The sequence below is a fragment of the Mobula hypostoma genome, chromosome 1 (assembly GCF_963921235.1).
Source record: "Mobula hypostoma chromosome 1, sMobHyp1.1, whole genome shotgun sequence".
In the NCBI taxonomy this organism is placed as follows: Eukaryota; Metazoa; Chordata; class Chondrichthyes; order Myliobatiformes; family Myliobatidae; genus Mobula; species Mobula hypostoma.
Genome location: NC_086097.1, coordinates 6,965,776 through 6,983,753, shown reverse-complemented (window position 1 = coordinate 6,983,753; position 17,978 = coordinate 6,965,776). Strand labels below are relative to the sequence as shown.

Sequence of the window (17,978 nt, the reverse complement as noted above, 5' to 3'; positions counted from 1 at the left end):
TAGAATACAAGAGCAAGGATGTGATACTGAGGCTTTATGAGGCACTGGTGAGGCCTTACCTTGGGTATTGTGACCAGTTTTGGGCTCCTCATCTTAGAAAAGATGTGCTGGGGTTGGAGAGGATCCTTCTGGAATTCAGAAGGATGTGGGGGGGGGGGGGAACGCATTGAAACCTTTTTGAATGTTGAAAGGCCTAGACAGAGTAGATCTGGCAAGGATGTTTCCCATGGTGGGAGAGTCTAGGACAAGAGGGTACAACCTCAGGATAGAGGTGCGCCCTTCCAAAACAGGGATGCAGAGGAATTTCTTTAGCCAAAGGGTGGTGAACTTGTGGAATTTGTTGCCAGATGCAGCTGTGGAGGCCAGGTCATTGGGTGTATTTAAGGCAGAGATTGATAGGTTCTTAACTGAACATGGCATCAACGGTTACAGGGAGAAGGCCAGGAAATGGGTTTGAGGAGGAGATTAAGAAAGGAAGGATCAGCCATGATTAAATGGCAGAGCAGACTTGATAGGCCAGATGGCCTAATTCTGCTCCTGTGTCTTATGGTCTAAGTTGATTGGTGATAGAGATACAGGGTTGGAGAAGGGTGGGGGGGGGTAATCTAATAGGAGAGGACAGAAGGCCAGGGAAGAAAGGGGTGGGCATTCCCCATTCCAATATGTCAATTCATGGCCTCCTCTACTGTCGCGAAGAGGCCACTCTCAGGTTGGAGGAACAACACCTTATATTCCATCCGGGTAGCCTCCAACCTGATGGCATGAGCATTGATTTCTCGAACTTCCAGTAATGGCCACTCCCCCTTCACCATTCCCTTTTCCTTCTCTCACCTTATCTCCTTGCCTGCCTATTGCCTCCCTCTGGTGCTCCTCCCCCTTTTCGTTCTTCCATGGCCTTCTGTCCTCTCCAATCAAATTTCCCCCTCTCCAGCCATGTATCTCTTTTGCCAATCAACTTCCCAGCTCTTAACTTCCCCCTCCTGGTTTCACCTATCACCTTGAGTTTCTCTCTCCCCTCCCCCACCTTTTAACTCTACTCCTCAGCTGATGTTCTCCAGTCCTGCTGAAGGGCCTCGGCCCGAAATGTTCACTGTATTCTTTTCCACAGATGCTGCCTGGCCTGCTGAGTTCCTCCAGCATTTTGTGTGTGCACAAGAGTTCAGCACGGTGTTCATCATCTGTTCATAGGAATTTAAGGTGGGGGGTTATATGTGAAGCAGGGTTTGAGGGTTGGCACAACATTGTGGGCTGAAGGGCCTGTAATGTGCTGTACTATTCAATGTTCTATGTTCTGCACGCCACCCTGATTCAAAGCTGCCCAAAAAACACCAGAAAAAGGAGCAAGTTGTGAAATTTGTTGTCTTACTGCAGCAGTTTATTGCGATACATAAGAACAAAAAATATAAATTACATTAAGAAACATATACAAAAAATTAAATATGTAGTGCAAAAAAGAGAGGCAAAAAAAATAGCGAGGTAGTGTTCATGGGTTTATTGTCCATTCAGAGAACTGAAGGTGGAGAGGACGACGAAGCTGTTCCTGAAACATTGTAATTTTCTACCTGTCAGTATATCCCTCAGGATAGATGATGGAATATTTCTCTATCCATCTTTGAAAATCTCTTTGACCAAGCTTTTGCCTATCAATCCAAAGAGCGTTGCTTGTGACTTGGTTGTAAAACTGCTTAATAATCACTACTGTGTAGAACTGGTAAATGTACTGGCATGTTCCAAGTGCTACGTTATTCCATCTTCATGCTAATTTTGCTGAAATATTTATTAAAATCCTGTAAAGCTGATCAAATTGTAAATGAATTATTGACTTGGAATTAACAAATATGACCTGAAATTATTTGAAAATATATCACTTGGACTAACAGTCCAATCAACATGGTATGGGAACTTAAACACGTTATTTAGTAGGCAAAGTACACTCTCAATGCAAACAGCAGTCAGCTAAAGCAACACACACAAAATGCTGGAAGAGCTCAGCAGGCCAGGCAGCATCTATGAAAATGAATAAACAGTCGATGTCTCAGGCCAAGACCTGTCTTCAGGACTCAGCTATATTAAGAACCCAACCAAATGTTAATTCAACATATCCAGGACGTGAAAGTGAGGGATGACAGGATACCAGCCATTTAATATGGACAAGATGCTCATAGCTTGATCTAGTAGACTCTATTTACTTAATGTCCTGAGGGAGTGTTATCCAAGAATGTTGTCTTTTGGATCAATTGGAAATGCTGGCTGCAACCATTTTCTGTCGATAAAATTTGTCCTCAGAGGATATTACAGTAAAGTGTCACGGAGTCATAGAACACAGAAGCAGCCCCTTTGGGCATCAATGAGCACCTGGACCATAGCCCTCCATACCCCTCCCATCCTGTCCATAGCTATCACAATTTCTTTTAAATGATAAAATCAAACCTGTATCCATCATTTGCACTGGCAGCTTGTTCCACACTCACCACCCTGAGTGAAGAAGTTGCCCTTCATGTTTCCCTTAAAGATTCACCTTTAACTCTTAAACTATAACCTCTAATTGTAGCCTCACCCAACCTCTGTGAAAAGAGCATGCTGTATTTGCCCTATCTCCTCATAATTTTGTATACCTCTATCAAATCTTCCCTTACTCTCTTACACTGAAGGGAATAAAGTCTGAACTTATTTAACCTTTCCCTAAAAGAGAAAAACATGAAAAATAAAATCACAAACTAGAGGAAAATCTGCAGATTCCGAAAATCCAAACAACACACACAAAATGCCAAAGAGTTTCAGCCCAAAACACCTACTGTGCTTTTTTCCATAGGTGATGCCTGGCCTGCTGAGTTCCTCCAGCATTTTGTGTATGGAACATAAAATTGTGGGATATATTGGAGGTTAGAAAAATAGAGGACTGTGGGTAACCCTAGGTAATTTCTAAGGTAAGGCCATGTTCAGCACAGATTTGTGGGCTGAAGGGCCTGCATTGTGCTGTAGGTTTTCTATGTTCTGTATTGTTTGTGTACTGAAAACAAGTTTAATTTGAGGTAAATGTTGCTTCTGACACTACTGGCTATGTTTTAGACACACTTTTGTTTAAAGTACAATCAGAAATTCTCACTACTGCAGAATTATAATCTATCTGACAATCAGAATTCAAGGCTCACTCACACCAGGTTTTCAATGACAAATCATATTTAGTATTAACCAAGTTTCTAGTTAGCAACTGGCAGCATCAAAAATGGTCTGTGGACACAATCTACCAGAGTGGAGAAGGTGAAAGCAGTGGAAATGGAGTGCAGCATATTGGGTAGAGTGCAGAGCAGATGGAACTCCACCATGGATGGTCCCAAGCCAGGCTGCGAAAGGTGGGAAGTTGGGTGTGGGACTAGCAAACCCATCCCGTGAAAACCCAGAACTACAGAAATGTCAACAGAAACTCCAAAGACCTCATCCCTGGGAGAGGAAAGATACACCAAGAAGATGAGCTACTTCTGGGAAAACATGAAAGACCGGCCCAGGACAGAGGACTTTGGCAAGTTGCTTTCAGCAGTCTATGCTCTAGTACAGTGTGATGGGCTTAAGAAGAAAGAGCAGAGTAGATGAAATTGCACAATTCAAGGGCTGAGGAAGATGGTAATAGTATTTGTGTGGAGAGATGGACAGAATGGCTTTGCAGGTGAAGTATCTGTGGGTGAGGGGTGTAGATTAAAGAAAGAGAAAGAGAGAACTATAGATGGGAAAGGAGAGAAACCAGGAGACATGAACAGTGTAATGGAGAGAACTGGTGTAGGAATGGAAAAAAATAAATACACCATTTTTATAGCTCAAAATGCAAAGTAAATCTATCATCAAAGTACTTATATGTCATTATATCTTACCCTAAGAGTCAATTTAGAATATAGGAAGAAAGAATCCAACAGCATTATTTCTAGATAGAGAGTGGACATTAAAGAAAGTAGTTTTGCTTGTCATTTTGTGTCCCCACAAACAAGCTGGCTTTGAAAACTGTGGTTTCAGGTACAAAATCCTGCCAGGTGGTGTGCTGTGGTATGAGAAGTATGTTCTTGGGTGAGATATTTCTCAAACTGCCCTAACATAAAGAACATTAGAAATGTGGACCATTCAGCCCTTTGGTGCCTGTTACACCATTTACTGAGATCATGGATGAACTTTCACCTCAGTTTCACTTTCCTGCACTAACTCCTTATCCACTGATTGCCTTAAAATCTGAAAAGCTATTGATTTCTGTCTTGAATACACCGAGAAACTGAACTTCCATGGCCCATATGAGTAGAGAGGTCTTAAACCATCACCCCTCTGCAGCATGGGCCACCGACAGTAGCTTGCCAAAGTCCTCCATCCTGGTTTGATCTGCCCTGTGTCTTCTGCTTTCACCGCATGTCTTCAATATGTCTTCTAGGTGAAGATCCTTCCTCTCCCAGGTATTAGATGTTTGGAGCTTCTGTTGGTGTTTCTGTAGCTCTGGATTTTTATGGGATGCGGTTTGCTATCTCCAAGCCCAAACTTCCTCCTTTTGCAGCTGGGCCTGGGACTGTCCATGGCAGAGTTCACCATCTTTTGGATAAAGAAAATTCTTCCTAAAAAAACCAACCCCTAATTTGAAATTGTTATGCCTTGGCTCTAGACAGCCAGTTAGAAGAAGCATCATCCTTGCATCTTCCCTGTCAAGCTGTGCAAGGATTTGGTATTTTTCCAAAAGATCACAAGCGATTCTTCTAAAAGTAAGAGAACATAGGCTCTCTTCTCATTCCTGCCATTCCAGTAACAAAGCTCATCAACCCTCACCTCATTTCCTCTATTGCAAGTTGATCCTTTCATAGTTAAAAATACCAGACCTGAACTCAAATATCCCACATTAAGAGATCTCATAGTATGGTTTTTACTGGAGTTCTCTTGGAACGCTGGCCATTATTTATGCCCCAACTACTAGCTTACATTAAGCACATTATCACATTGCTTTTTGGTGTAGTTAGCTCGTGTAAATGAACTGTTCTGCAAACCACAGGAAACCTGAAAGATCTTAGCAAGCTATAAAGTTGTAAACTACAAATGCAAGTTCATGAACTCACTCAAAGTTCAAAGTACATATATGTTACTTTGAAATTCGTTTCCTTGCAAGCATTTACAGGAAAATAAAGAAAGACAATAGAATTCATGAAAAAAAACTATAAATAACAAGACCGACAAACAATCAATGTGTCAATGTGCAAAAGAAGACAAATCATGCAAATAATAAAAAAGTAAATAAATGATACTGAGTTGTAGAGTCCTTGAAAGTGAGTCAATAAGTTGTCGAGTCAGTTCACCATTGACGTGAGTGAAATTATCCATGCTGTTTCGAGATCCTAATGGTTGAAAGGTAATAACTGTTTCTGAACCTGGTGGTGTGGAACCTGAGGCTCCTATACCTCCTTCCAGATGTCAGCAGCGAGAAGAGAGCATGGCCTTCACGGTGGAGATCCTTGATGCTGCATGCTGCTTTCTTGCACTTCCTTGTAGATGTACTCAATGGTGGGGAGGGCTTTAGCTGAAATGGAAATTACTCACACTAGTTCAAGAACCTGAAGATTGTAGGGTAATAGGGTTTGTGAAGAAAAAGAATTTCAGGATGTATATTGTATTGTATTTCAGGATGTATTCTCTGACATTAAATGTACCTATTGAATCTAATGAATAGGATTTATCGATGTCATTTTCTGAGTTAAGTTTGAAGTGCAAGGTCAAGTTTTAGGTCCTATTCTGGAGCGCTGCTCTTTTCAAATTCATTTTCTGCTTTCTAACAGCTGATCAGAGGCCCTGAAGCTGTAATGGTGGTGGTTGGGGCATGGGAAGGTGCAAGCAAAATGATGCTGGTGTTAACACTTAGTGATTGGATGAGCAAAGGTAGGTGACTGGATTCTGGAAAGAGCAGGAAGGGAAGTTGGGATAGGAGGTGGGAAAGACAATGGTTTTAAAACCAACAACAGCTCTCTCTCCCCCACTCACCACCCTCCCCACCCCCCAAGGTGAATACAATACTCCTAGCACTCGTTGGTGAGATCTGGGCATCAATGGGGCAAGGACAGCAGTTATTCAGCACTGCCAATTGCCTTGAGAAGATGATAGCTGTCTTCTTGAGATGTTATTGTTCCTCTGTTGCTGCTAGTCTGCAGTGCTCTTGGACAGTGGGATGAGAGAGAAAAGCCCCAAGATTAGACCCAGTGAATAATGACAGAACAGCGAGACAGTTTCAAGTCAGAGTGCTGTGCAACTAAGAGGGGAACCTGCAGAAGGTGAGGTTCTAACATAGCAGCTTTCCTTGTCCTTGTTAGTGATAGAGGCCACAGATTTGGATGGTGTTGTTGGAGCACCAACTGCAGTGAACTTTGTAGATATCTCAGCTGCCAGAATATGCTGGTGAGAGAGGAAATGGAGAATTAGGTTGTAGATCTTTGGATTGTAGTTTCCGTGATATCTTTCTGAAGGAACATTGTATCATTTTAATGCATGCATATCTAAATGAGAATAAACGAGGACTGAGTGTCCTCATAATCTAATCTAATAATAAGACTGGGTGCCAATTAAGTGGGATGTATTTCCCTTCATGTCCCTGTCAGACTTGACCTAAAGGTGGAAAGAATTGTGTTGCAAGATGGAGTAGGTTTGAGCATTTGTAAATCAGGGTAGAAAATAGTGAAAAATTACAATGTTGGGGGTGGGTGAAGTGAAAGAAGGAACAAAAGGAAGAAGGGATATTAATTTTTGCAGAGGGGTGTAGCATGAAATTTGCAGGTTACACCACAAAAATCACAGCAGTTGGAAAGGAGTTGAAATGAGTGTTGCAAAATAGAACAAAATCATATTTGCATATTAGTAAGCTTACCTTAGCTGTCCTGGTGAGGTCATTTAATTTTGGAGTATTATAACAATGTCACCCTCAGCACTCCTTTGCACTGACTGATGCTTCCATCTTTGCCTACTCCGACCAAGCATTCTCCTGATGAATAGTACCACTATCGTCCTGGTATTACATTTCATGGACCCTTTTGAATTCCTCTGCCTTGTACAGATATAGCCTGCAACAGGCAAGCGCCACCTCTAGCAGGGGAAGCTCTTCCTGCCTGATAATCTCCGGCTCCAAGTCTGAAGTTTCCGAGAAACCACAGCTCCTCTGAGGCAGAAGCCGATCTTGCCTCTGAAGGTCCACGAAGAAACAACCCACGTCTTTAATCCCCAAACTTTGTTGTTTTTATTTGTTCCCTTTAAAAAAAACAAAGCGCGTTCTTCCTGATCAGAGAGCCGTGGCGTTGTATGCAACCTCAGTCTGGTTGGAGGTTGTGTCTCAACAGCTTTCAGACGGGAGGCTTCAAGCAACGAAAGGCGATTTTGCGGGAGTCTGCGCCCCACAGTCGAAACTCCAGCCACGGCGTGACCTTGGTAGCAGTGGCACTGGTGACAGGTTATTTAAGGACCACCCAGCAACCAAATACTTCAGCTTTTTCTTGGCGTCAGAGAGATTCTCGGGATTTGAAGAGTCCAGTGGGGGGAAAAGAGAGATTAAAGCTCCATTTGTAACCCTTTCGATTCCCGCAGTTTTCTAAAGGAGCATGCTCACACACTGGCTCGCTGAGTAACCCCAGCAAAAGAGGGGGTGCCTCCAATACTGTACTCCAACTACTCTTCACTGCGTTCCGCTTCTAACGTGGGCGCTTCGGCTCAACAACACAGAACGCTGAGCGTCCAACATCATTAGCGAAAAGGTAAAGCACGAACATAGCGGAGCTGCCTATTAGGTGTTTATTTATTGAAAAAGAAACATTGAAAGAGGGCAGGGGAGGAGGAGAAACCATTTTCACAATCAAGTGCCTTCAGCACTCCGCACACAATTCACCAACATCCTCGATTGTGGAATGGGGGGGTGGGGTAGAAAAATTCCTTCCCCAACCTTCCTAACCTTCCTGCTAATGTGCGTGTCCTCTCATAGACTCGCCCCGTCTGCGTATTGAGTCCCCCCCCACCAAAGTATTTTATTTCTCTGTGCAGCACTGTGTGTGTGTGTGTGTGTGTGTGTGTTTAGTTGGTGAGATTGAAATCGTTACGAAAGCTGTTGTTCGTAACGCCTCCCATTCGCGCCAGTTGAGTGCACGGCGAGCGCCCGCGTGTTGTACTGCACTGCCACCTCGCTATAACCCGCTGCATCTGCCGCCACCGAACCCCAGCCGCCAGTACCTCACCGCCCGGATCACTTGTCAGCGCTGCGCACACGTTAACCCTAGCGCTACCCTGCTGCCCCGATTTTTTTTTAAATTCCTGTTTAAAACACAGACATCCCACCCGCGCCCTCCCCTTTCTGGCTTGCGCGCTGTCGTGCTGGAGGACAGATGTTTCCCCAATTTCAACACTAACTTGAGGCGAAGATTCTCGGCGCTTCACGGCGGGGATCTATCTGGAGAGCCACTGAGATCTTCCTTCGACTAGAGCAACTCGCGAGTTTATAACTTCGGATGATGCAAGATTTTGAAAAACTGTTCGCAGAGGAGCTTCCTTAAAAACTTGCCGCAAATTCTGTAATGAGATGCATCCAATTCTCCGCAGTTTTGACGACTAATTCGCCTTTTGCAGGGATCTTTAAAACATTGAGTACAATCCGTTCGGCGTGCAAGGTAGAACTATTAGAATCTTTATCGCTTAACTGCACTCGCTGCTCTCCAGGGAGGAATTATAATAGAGAAAGCCCAGGACTGGGACTAAATCGCCCCCCTGTGCTATCATTATGGTCAGAAATCTGTGGAGAAAACTGTTCGATATTTCCCTCTTGTGCGCGTCCATCTTTCGGGCGCATGCAGTTAGTGTAGCCCAGACATGTCTCTTGCAAAAAAAATCGCAGCTAAAATGTTTGGTTCGATCGCAATTAATTGTCTCCGCAAAGGTTTGAGCAGATTGATGACTCGGCTGCGGTGGAGTCGGTGTAAAACATCTCTCTCTCTCTCTCTCTCTCTCTCGCTCTCCCCCCTCTCCCTCTCTCTCTCTCTCTCTCTCTCTCTCTCTCTCTCTCTCTCTCTCTCTCTCTCGCTCTCCCCTCTCTCTCTCTCTCTCTCTCTCTCTCTCTCTCCCTCTCTCCCTCCCTCTATTGAATGATCAGCGATTGACAAAAAAAGGGGAAATCAATCGTCCAATTCATTAGGAACTTTCTTTTGATGTTACCGTTTAATAGTTTGGATTGTTTAATAGTTCAGGGAGTGTCAGATAGTCTCTGACTGCCGATGAAGGTTTGCGCCAAGTGTTGGTTAAAAAAAAATCCGAACGGCTAAAGGCAGATTTTAAATAGTTCCAACAGCTATTTCACTGCAAGGGATCATATGTTTCTGTCCGGGCTCAAGGTCAGTAAAAATGAAAGGGGGGGGGGAGTTGATAAAATATCAACCAGAGTGCATCATTTATCGAACAAATCCACAATTTGTCAGAGGGGTTCTGAGCGAACTGGAGAGTCGGGCGTTCGCTCCTGCGAGGGAAAGCGTTGCCGCCGGAGCGAAGTCTTCCTCACATGAGGGAGAGAGAGAGAGAGAGAAAGACATAGAGAGAGAGAGAGAGAGAGAGAGAGGTGGGAGGGTCTGTGTGAGAGAGGGAGATCGCTGTCAGCTGAATTCATTACTGTAAACATCTCCCATGGGTTTTAAAAGGGAAAGGGAAGACTTACATTAGCAATAAACAGCCTGATCAGACGCATTATTACTGGCATTTCGCTGTGCGCGCCAGCACTACAGGCTGGGGGTACCGAAAGGGTAATAAGTGGCTGTAGCCTTTTTTTTTGTTGTTGCCTAACGTATAAATCCTCTCATCTCTAGAAGCGGCACCAGAGCAGAGGCTGCACTTGAGGGGCTCCGGAGAGAGAGAGGGAAGTGTTGAAGCATGGTCAGACTGGCAGAGCGGAACCCGCCGCTGGGCTGAGCGTGGACGCTGTACACTGATGCTGGCAACCCGAGTGGAGAACCAAGTCAGCCTACACCAACTACTGGGACTGCGCGGCTCCATCTAAAGCACGAATAGCCATCAAAAATCGCGAGGAACTAAAGCCAGAGGATGATGATCCTGACAGAATGTGAAGGTGGTTGTAATTCAATTTACCGTTTAGTTGTTTATTTTAAAAAAAAAGCTGATCGAATTTTATAATGCAGATTCATTTGATCTTTTTTTTCTTTAATTCACTGGTACTAAATTCAGCCACTAGTGATAATCCAGTCATCCACTGCTTATACCTTAGCCAGTATCTCGGCTGATTCTCGCTGCTGCACTCTCTCACGCGCTACCTCTCCTATACGAGATTTTTAATAGTCTTGTTTTATTAACTGACGTAGAGTAAGCTGAAGGTAGTTAACGATATACTGACAGCCCATAGATTTGTCCAGCAGAGGCAGCCCTAGGTTTGAAAAAATGCAGCTCAAAGAGTGTGTGAATCTAAATGAACTGCTCATTTATTCCTTGTGTTTGTATGTGTTTTTGTTTTAATTGTATAGGATTCTAGATGCTCACGGACACGGCTTCCTGACTTGGAACGGCAGTGTGTGACGAAGGGACTCCAGATTTAATAAACCCACCGAACACTGCTAGGCTGTGTGCATGCATGTATATGTGCAATTTCCAATTGCCAATCACCAGGGAAAGCAGTATGTGATGTGCTTTAGTTATCACCGAGTGTCCTGCTTTAGATGGCACAATTTGCAGGGACCGACTCCACTTAACAAATTGCTGCTCTCAGAACTGAAGCAAAAGAGAAAGTGCACACCAAGATTATCCTCCCCAGGCACATATATAGTCTCTGCTCCTCATTGTTTGGATGAAGCAAATACCAGCTTTACAATAACTGGAGCTGCCTCTGGCTTTGAGGATTTTTTAACAGCCTGCTGTTTTGCAATTAGAATTCCTTAATGGTTAGAGTGATGGGAGTGTCACAGACCAGAGTCTGTTTCAAGGACCGGAGTACTTTATTGTATTTATGGACTATGTTTCTTTTGGGACTGTACACACAGATAACTTGGGCGGAATTCTGTCCTTCAGAGTGTCGTTGCGACAAGAAATTTGTTTACTGCAATGACCGTGAATTGACATCAGTGCCTTCTGGGATACCAGAGGGGGCCAGTATTCTCTACCTCCAAAACAACGTCATCAACAATGCTGGATTTCCACTTGACTTGCGAAACGTGCTCTCGGTTCAGACCGTATACCTGTATGGCAATGAACTGGATGAGTTCCCTGTGAATCTACCAAAAAACGTGAAGGAGCTGCACTTGCAGGAGAATAACATCCAGACGGTCTCCAGGGAGGCTCTCAGCCAACTGCAGAAACTTGAAAAGCTTCACCTGGATGACAATTCCATCTCGACCGTTGGCATTGAGGACAATGCCTTCCGAGAAGCTACTAACCTTAAGCTCCTGTTCTTGTCTAGGAACCACTTGAGCAGTGTGCCAGTGGGGCTGCCACTGGGGCTGGAAGAACTACGGCTGGATGAAAACAGGATCTCCACTGTGTCGGAGCTGGCATTTCAGAACTTGACTCTCCTTCAACGCCTGGTGTTGGATGGGAACCTCCTGGCCAACAAGGGCATTGCCGAGGGAGCCCTAGGACAACTGTTGCAGCTGACTGAGCTCTCGATGGTGCGGAACTCCCTGACCCGGCCCCCAGCGAACCTCCCTGGTGGCCGACTGGTGAAGCTGAATTTGCAGGATAACCAGATCAGTCAGATCCCGGTCACCGCCTTCAGGCAACTGAAACGGCTCGAGAGGCTGGACCTTTCCAACAACCAGCTCCGGATGCTGGCAAAAGGAGCGTTTGATGGTATGACCAGCTTGAAACAAATTCTGTTGAGGAATAATCCGTGGTATTGCGACTGCAATATAAAATGGGTGACCAAGTGGCTGCAGTCCCTTTCTTTCTCCATCAATGTGCGTGGCTTGATGTGCCAGGGGCCTGACAAAGTCAGGGGCATGGCTATACGAGACCTGAATATGAATCTGGTGTCCTGTCCTGTTTCTACAACTGCTCCCAAAGCCACCCGCATACCCCCTGCCCCCTTGCCATCTGCCTCGCCCACTGCCTTTTCTACTATTTTGACTCCTGTTGCAAATACCTCCACCTGGCCCTTTAGCGCTGGCTCGAGCCCACCTGTGCCCGGCGGTGATGACGAATTCACAGACTCTCCCCCGGTAGGCCCACTGCGGCTTGCTGTTCAGTTTGTGAACGACACGTGCATTCGGATCAGTTGGCTGGCTGACTTTACAGTGACCAAGTACCGGGTCACGTGGGTGAAACTGGGCCACAGTTTGGTGGGCGGCATTGTGCACGAGAGGATAGTCAGCGGGGACACCAGGCAGCTGAGCCTGCGGAACCTGGAGCCCAGGTCCACCTACAGAATCTGCATGGTCCTACTGGACGCCTCGAACAACTTTCACCCCGAGGATGATACAGTTTGCTCGGAGGCCACAACCAAGCCACCGTCTTTTAACACAAACCTGCCCTCCAGCCCTGAGCAGGCCACCCAGCAGGAACTGAGCTCCCCGTTACTGCTGGCGGGGCTGATAGGGGGCGCAGTGCTCATTATACTGGTCGCTCTGCTGGGCATCTTCTGCTGGCACATGCACAAAAAGGGGAAGTACGACTCACACTCGTGGAAGTACAACCGCGGCCGCAGGAAAGACGACTACTGTGAGGCCGGGACCAAAAAGGACAACACCATTCTCGAAATGACTGAGACCAGTTTTCATATAGTCTCATTAAATAATGAACACATGTTGAAGGAGGATTTTAGACTGCAGTCAATATATCCTCCGAATGGGGCTATTAGTTACACAGACTGCCACACCAGAAGCAACAGCAGATTCTGTACTAGTGGGGCTCCAGATTTGGAACAATGTCACACATGACGCTGCAGTCCAAGACCCCCCCAACTTATAGGACTTTTAGAATATATTTGTGAATTATTGTCCAGACAGATTGTGTCTGCCAACTGTGTAATTTATACAGTGTAAAAAAATTGCTATCTTTTCTATTACAAAAATTAAGTAGCAACAATTTTGTAAAGCAGTCATGTGATTTAAAAAAAGAGATTAAGTATGCTGTATAGTTGTTGCTGTACAATCAAGGCCTATGTTCATAAATGTAATTTTTTAAACCATATGTTAGCATTTAAAGACATAGTTTCTGAAATAGGGTCAAAACATCCGCACAGTCATCCTGGGGACTTAATCTGGAAAACTAATATAGATTGATGGGTAACAGGACCTTTTGTCCCCTTCTTCACCCTCATCTTCCATGTTTTCTCATCTTCTTTCCCTACAGGGATTTATCTCTTGGCGTGGTAGAATTTTTGTTGGGCTTATCACCTTCAACTCGAGGCTTCCCTTCCCTTCCTTCTCCTGTAGCTTCAGTCAGATCACTTTATGAATCTCAACCGGTAGACATTAAGAGCCGAGCCTGACATTCTCTTACTCTCCAGCAGAGGTCACTGCCTACAAATCTGAGGAGGTAGTTCCAGTCTTCATTGTACCCCAACCATTTTAGCCCAGGGATAATGCATCATTTTGAGTAGCCCAATCAATGGCCCTGTTAATTCAACCAAGGCTGAAAGTTCAATGTGAACTATATACATTTGATGACTGAAAGCCTAATCCAGCAACCTGTTCCTGTACCTTAATCCAATGCTTTAACTGGATGTTCAATACTTCTAAAATACTATATAATGTCAATTTGTGCTTAGTAGTGATAAAAAAAATACTCGATAAGCACTTATTTTAATTAATCCCCTTACCTATTTTGGATTTGTATGTGGCGCCAGAGAGACTGCAACCCAGTGGCGTAGCAGGTAGTGTGACGCTATTTCAGTACAGGGCATTGGAGTTCAGAGTTCAAATCTGGTGTCCTCTGTAAGAAAGTTTGTATATTCTTCCTGTGAGGGTGTAGATTTCCTCTGGGTGCTCTGATTTTCTCCCACAGTCTAAATACCGGTTAGTAGGTTAATTGGTCATTGTAAATTGTCCTGTGATTAGGCTAGGGTTAAATGGCTGAGTTGCTGGGTAGTGCAGCTCATTGGACTGAAAGGGCCTGTTACGTGCTATATCTTTAAATAAATAAAATAAAATAAATAAATAAATGATTATTAATTGTTTACTGTTCCATGAGCCAGGGGCAATTAAAGAGAGGCTTTACAAACTGTCCTTGCTGGCAATGCCCACATTCTGTCAAATGAACAAAATTGCTATAATTAGATTTCCCCAACACTAATTACACCTGTCAGTACAAGAGCAAGATAGTTTCATGATAATAAGGATAACATTCACTTGGAATGCTTCTGTTGCAATATCAGTTTAGAGCACAGCCTTTGATTAGCAAAATAAAGGTGTCTTTATACTCCAACAATGAGGTAATTAATTCAATGAGTGTACACTCCTCCTTGCTGATGTTAAAACTTTGCAGACTTTCCGTGTGACTAGGCAGTTTTCAAGAACACATTTTTTCCTAAAAAGTAAAGCTAATGGCATTTTAATCTAAGCTATCTTTCCATGGCAACCATAAAGAATTTGAATCTCAGGTAGGTAACTGAGAAATTGATCACGTAGGAAGATCAAAATTGTCGTAACATTAATTGAGCAGAATTTTGTGGCATACATAAGTAATATGAACTATTTACAGTCATCCCATTAAAATTGAAGCTGTTTTTTTTTCATAGCTTTCCCAATAGCTGTACAGATGAGCAAGCCACAATCATGACACTTCATTCCTTTTTTAAATGGATATCCAGCTGTATGTTGGGACAATGGACTGAAAGTTCAGCTACCTTACCCTTTCACAAGAATAGCACCATTTTACCATCCCTGTTATCTTCTAGGGCAGCGTAGCATTTGCGACTCATGAATTGTACCCAGGTCTTTCAGGTTGGTTGGTCTGCCACTAGAGCTTTACTTTCTGCTCCCCTGTGCCCTTTGTGTCGTGAGAAGGATGGCCCATCCCTTGCCAGCACTGCCCCTTCTACCCTCATCCCAGAGCCCTTTGGTTGTGACCGCCCCACTACGTGAGTTGAACACATGCAAGAGCAGACCCCCCCCACCCGACCCCCCGAGGGGAGGGTGTAATAATGGCATGACTGAGACATACATAAGCACAATCTTGCCCGTGTACATCTCCACGACATCTCCAGTCGTCCAGTGTACCAATGGATAACCCTCAGATTTACATAAGGGGCACGTTGCTAATTGAAGGACGAGACTCCATTTCAGAGCAAAGAACACTGCGCTGACAGTATTCTATATTGTTAGAGATAGGTAAATATTCACACAGTACTTTATCCTGGATGTGCTGATGTTACTGACAACTGAAGGGTTAGCTGTTCGCTAAATTTCTGGATGATTATGGTTTAATCGATTCAATTCGATTAATCCAAACACAGATGATGAGCCCACTGAGATATTTATTCTCTCCATCCGCCACTTGGCAACTAACAGCTCTGACGCTGAGCCAGTGTTTTGGAATAAGCAATACTGGTTAAACTGGCACTAAATTTAAGAACAACATAATGATAATCCAAATTTTTTTAAAAAGAAAATGTCTACAGCAAGAATGCTAAAAAATCACATTAGGATCAATCACAACTTTTGTACTACAGATGTCCACTCATGTTTGTGTAGATGACAATGTCAAAATATTGGGTTTTGTTCTCCTTTTGTTCCTAATTTTCCATTGTGCAAGGAACCAAAGTTCATAATCTTGCACCGTCTTGGTGTATCATGTATGTGCCTTGAATTTTAATCATAAGTGTTAAAGTACTTCATATTGATTCACCTCCACTCCTGTTTCTTTATTTTGCAGAGCATGTATGAATACTTGGGTACGCTGAGGGTATTGTGGTTAAGTAACTTGTAATCCCAATACCTGATTAATCATCCATAAATATGAGTTCAAATCTCATCAAGAGCAAGGGTTTTGAACTTGGTTAATAGTTGTGAATTTTGATAAAAGTAGCCAGTGTTGGTGGTTGTAAAATGATTATCTTGTAAACTACCAGATTTGGTTCACCAATTCCCTTCAAATGGGGTAATATTCCATTCAAGCTGGTCCGACCCAGATATGAATCCAGACACAGCAGCAGTCTGGTTGATTCTTAAATACCCTCTAAGGTCGAACATTCGAATAAGCTAACTCAGTCCTACCATAAAACAGCAGTGAGCATAACGCTATTACAGCTTTGGACATTGGAGTTTGGAGTTCAATCCTCGCGTCCTCTGAAAGGAGTTTATATGTCCTCCCTGTGAAACGCGTGGGTTTCCCCTAGTTGCTCCAGTTTCCTCCCACAGTCCAAAGATGTACCGGTTAATAGGTTAATTGGTCATGGTAAATTCTCCTATGATTGTGCTAAGTTTAAGTTAACGGGTTGCTGGTGATACGGCTCAAAGGGCCAGAAGGGCCTATTCCACACTGTATCTTTAAATAAAATAAGTAAAAAAAAAAGCTACTAAATTATAGAAGGTGGCTCTCCATCACAATCTCAAGAATAACAATGGATAGCCAATACATGCCAGCCTTGCCGGAAAGACCAAGTTATTGAAAGATGAAAAAGATATAAAATAAAGAAACAATATATTTACAACACCAAAACCAGCTATAGAAGTTAAATATTTGATAAAATTCATGTGAATCATGTGTTTTTTTTGGTAAAGATGATTCTGTTACCTTTGTGTTCATGCAGCATTTGAATTCTTGTTATGAATTGTAACTGAAGCGATAATGACCCTTGTTTTGTGAACTAACAACTGCTTTTTAACCACTTTAGTACACTACTAGAAGCAAAGGACTGAAAGGATTGTGCTTTTTTACAAGAGCAAATATTGTTTTTTTTTGTCATTATTTAATCAAATCCAGTGGCCAAGCAATTTGTGAAAGTAAGCATTTTTGTGGGACAACACAAAACAACCTCTGAGATGGTTAATTACTCCAGTTTAAAAAATACTGTGGATTTATTGAATTGGACATTGTTACTTTATACAGTGCAGTTATATTATTTCCCATCCACCATACAAATACCAATTGATTACAATTAACAACCAATTAATCCTTATTTTCTAACTGATCAAATGCACTGCTGGCTTTTTTTATTTTTTTACGTAGGTGCTTCAGAGCCAATGTAATAAAGATAAATCCTTTCAAAAATATTTTTTCTACTGCAAAGGCGAATTTAAGAGAGAGAGAAAAAAAATCTTTTTTTTAAAAGACTGGGTGAAAAAAATACCTTTCTCAACCACGGTGTGTTAAAGGGAGCAAGGACACTTGTACTCAGTTTTCCTGTTTAGCCTTATCTAGATAAGAAAATCTCACACTGAAAGTGCAACAGTACATTTTATGTTTTGTATATATTTTTGTCTTGTCGAGGTGGGAAAAAAGGAAATCTCTTTGCTTTATATATAAAATAGCAACTTGATGTAACTTATAATAATGCACAGGTTTACTTGTTCTACTGACAGGTTGCCACTTTCAGAGATACTGTGTACCTCACTTCCAACAATCTCTCTGTATTTCTAAATGATTGTTTGAAGGATGTCCATAACCAAAATACAAAATAAAGTATGGTCACAACGTATAGAGCACTGGTATGAAACAACTTTGACTTATTGTTAATAAAAGGAAGAAAATGTCTGGGTAATGCTCGTGAATTGTCATTCGTAGTCACCTGGAATCTAGTGAGCCTACTGTACTCAGGATATTTTAAGCAAAGCCAGGCATTCAGTTGTACTTTGTATGTCAGTATAAAGAGACATTAGAACTGTCATCGTTACAATGATTTATAAAGAGGTTGTGATCCAACACAGGAGATTCTGCCGATGCTGGAAATCCAGAGCAACACACACAAGATGTTGGAGGACTCGGGCAGGTCAGGCAGCATCTATAGAACTGGATAAACAGTCAACGCTTCAGGCTGAGACCCTCCATCAAGAAACATAGAAAACCTA

The 17,978-nt window shown here is 43.1% G+C and overlaps 1 protein-coding gene across 5 annotated transcripts in view; it reads left to right on the top strand.

Annotated features, from left to right (window-relative positions):
- The window catches only part of si:dkey-87k14.1 (leucine-rich repeat transmembrane protein FLRT2), a 116,449-nt gene extending 98,708 nt beyond the window's left edge, over positions 1 to 17,741 (top strand). For 2 of the 5 annotated variants that reach the window (XM_063043521.1, XM_063043530.1), the window contains 2 exons: positions 9,834 to 10,093; positions 10,503 to 17,741. In XM_063043521.1, coding sequence (XP_062899591.1) covers positions 10,914 to 12,905 — 1,992 coding nt within the window. In that variant the 5' untranslated portion in view covers positions 9,834 to 10,093; positions 10,503 to 10,913 and the 3' untranslated portion in view covers positions 12,906 to 17,741. Of the gene's footprint in view, positions 1 to 6,877; positions 7,749 to 8,191; positions 8,652 to 9,333; positions 9,369 to 9,833; positions 10,094 to 10,502 lie in introns of those variants that run through there. The other 3 variants (XM_063043547.1, XM_063043537.1, XM_063043556.1) reach the window with 3 other exon arrangements.
- The last annotated feature ends 237 nt before the right edge of the window (positions 17,742 to 17,978 follow it).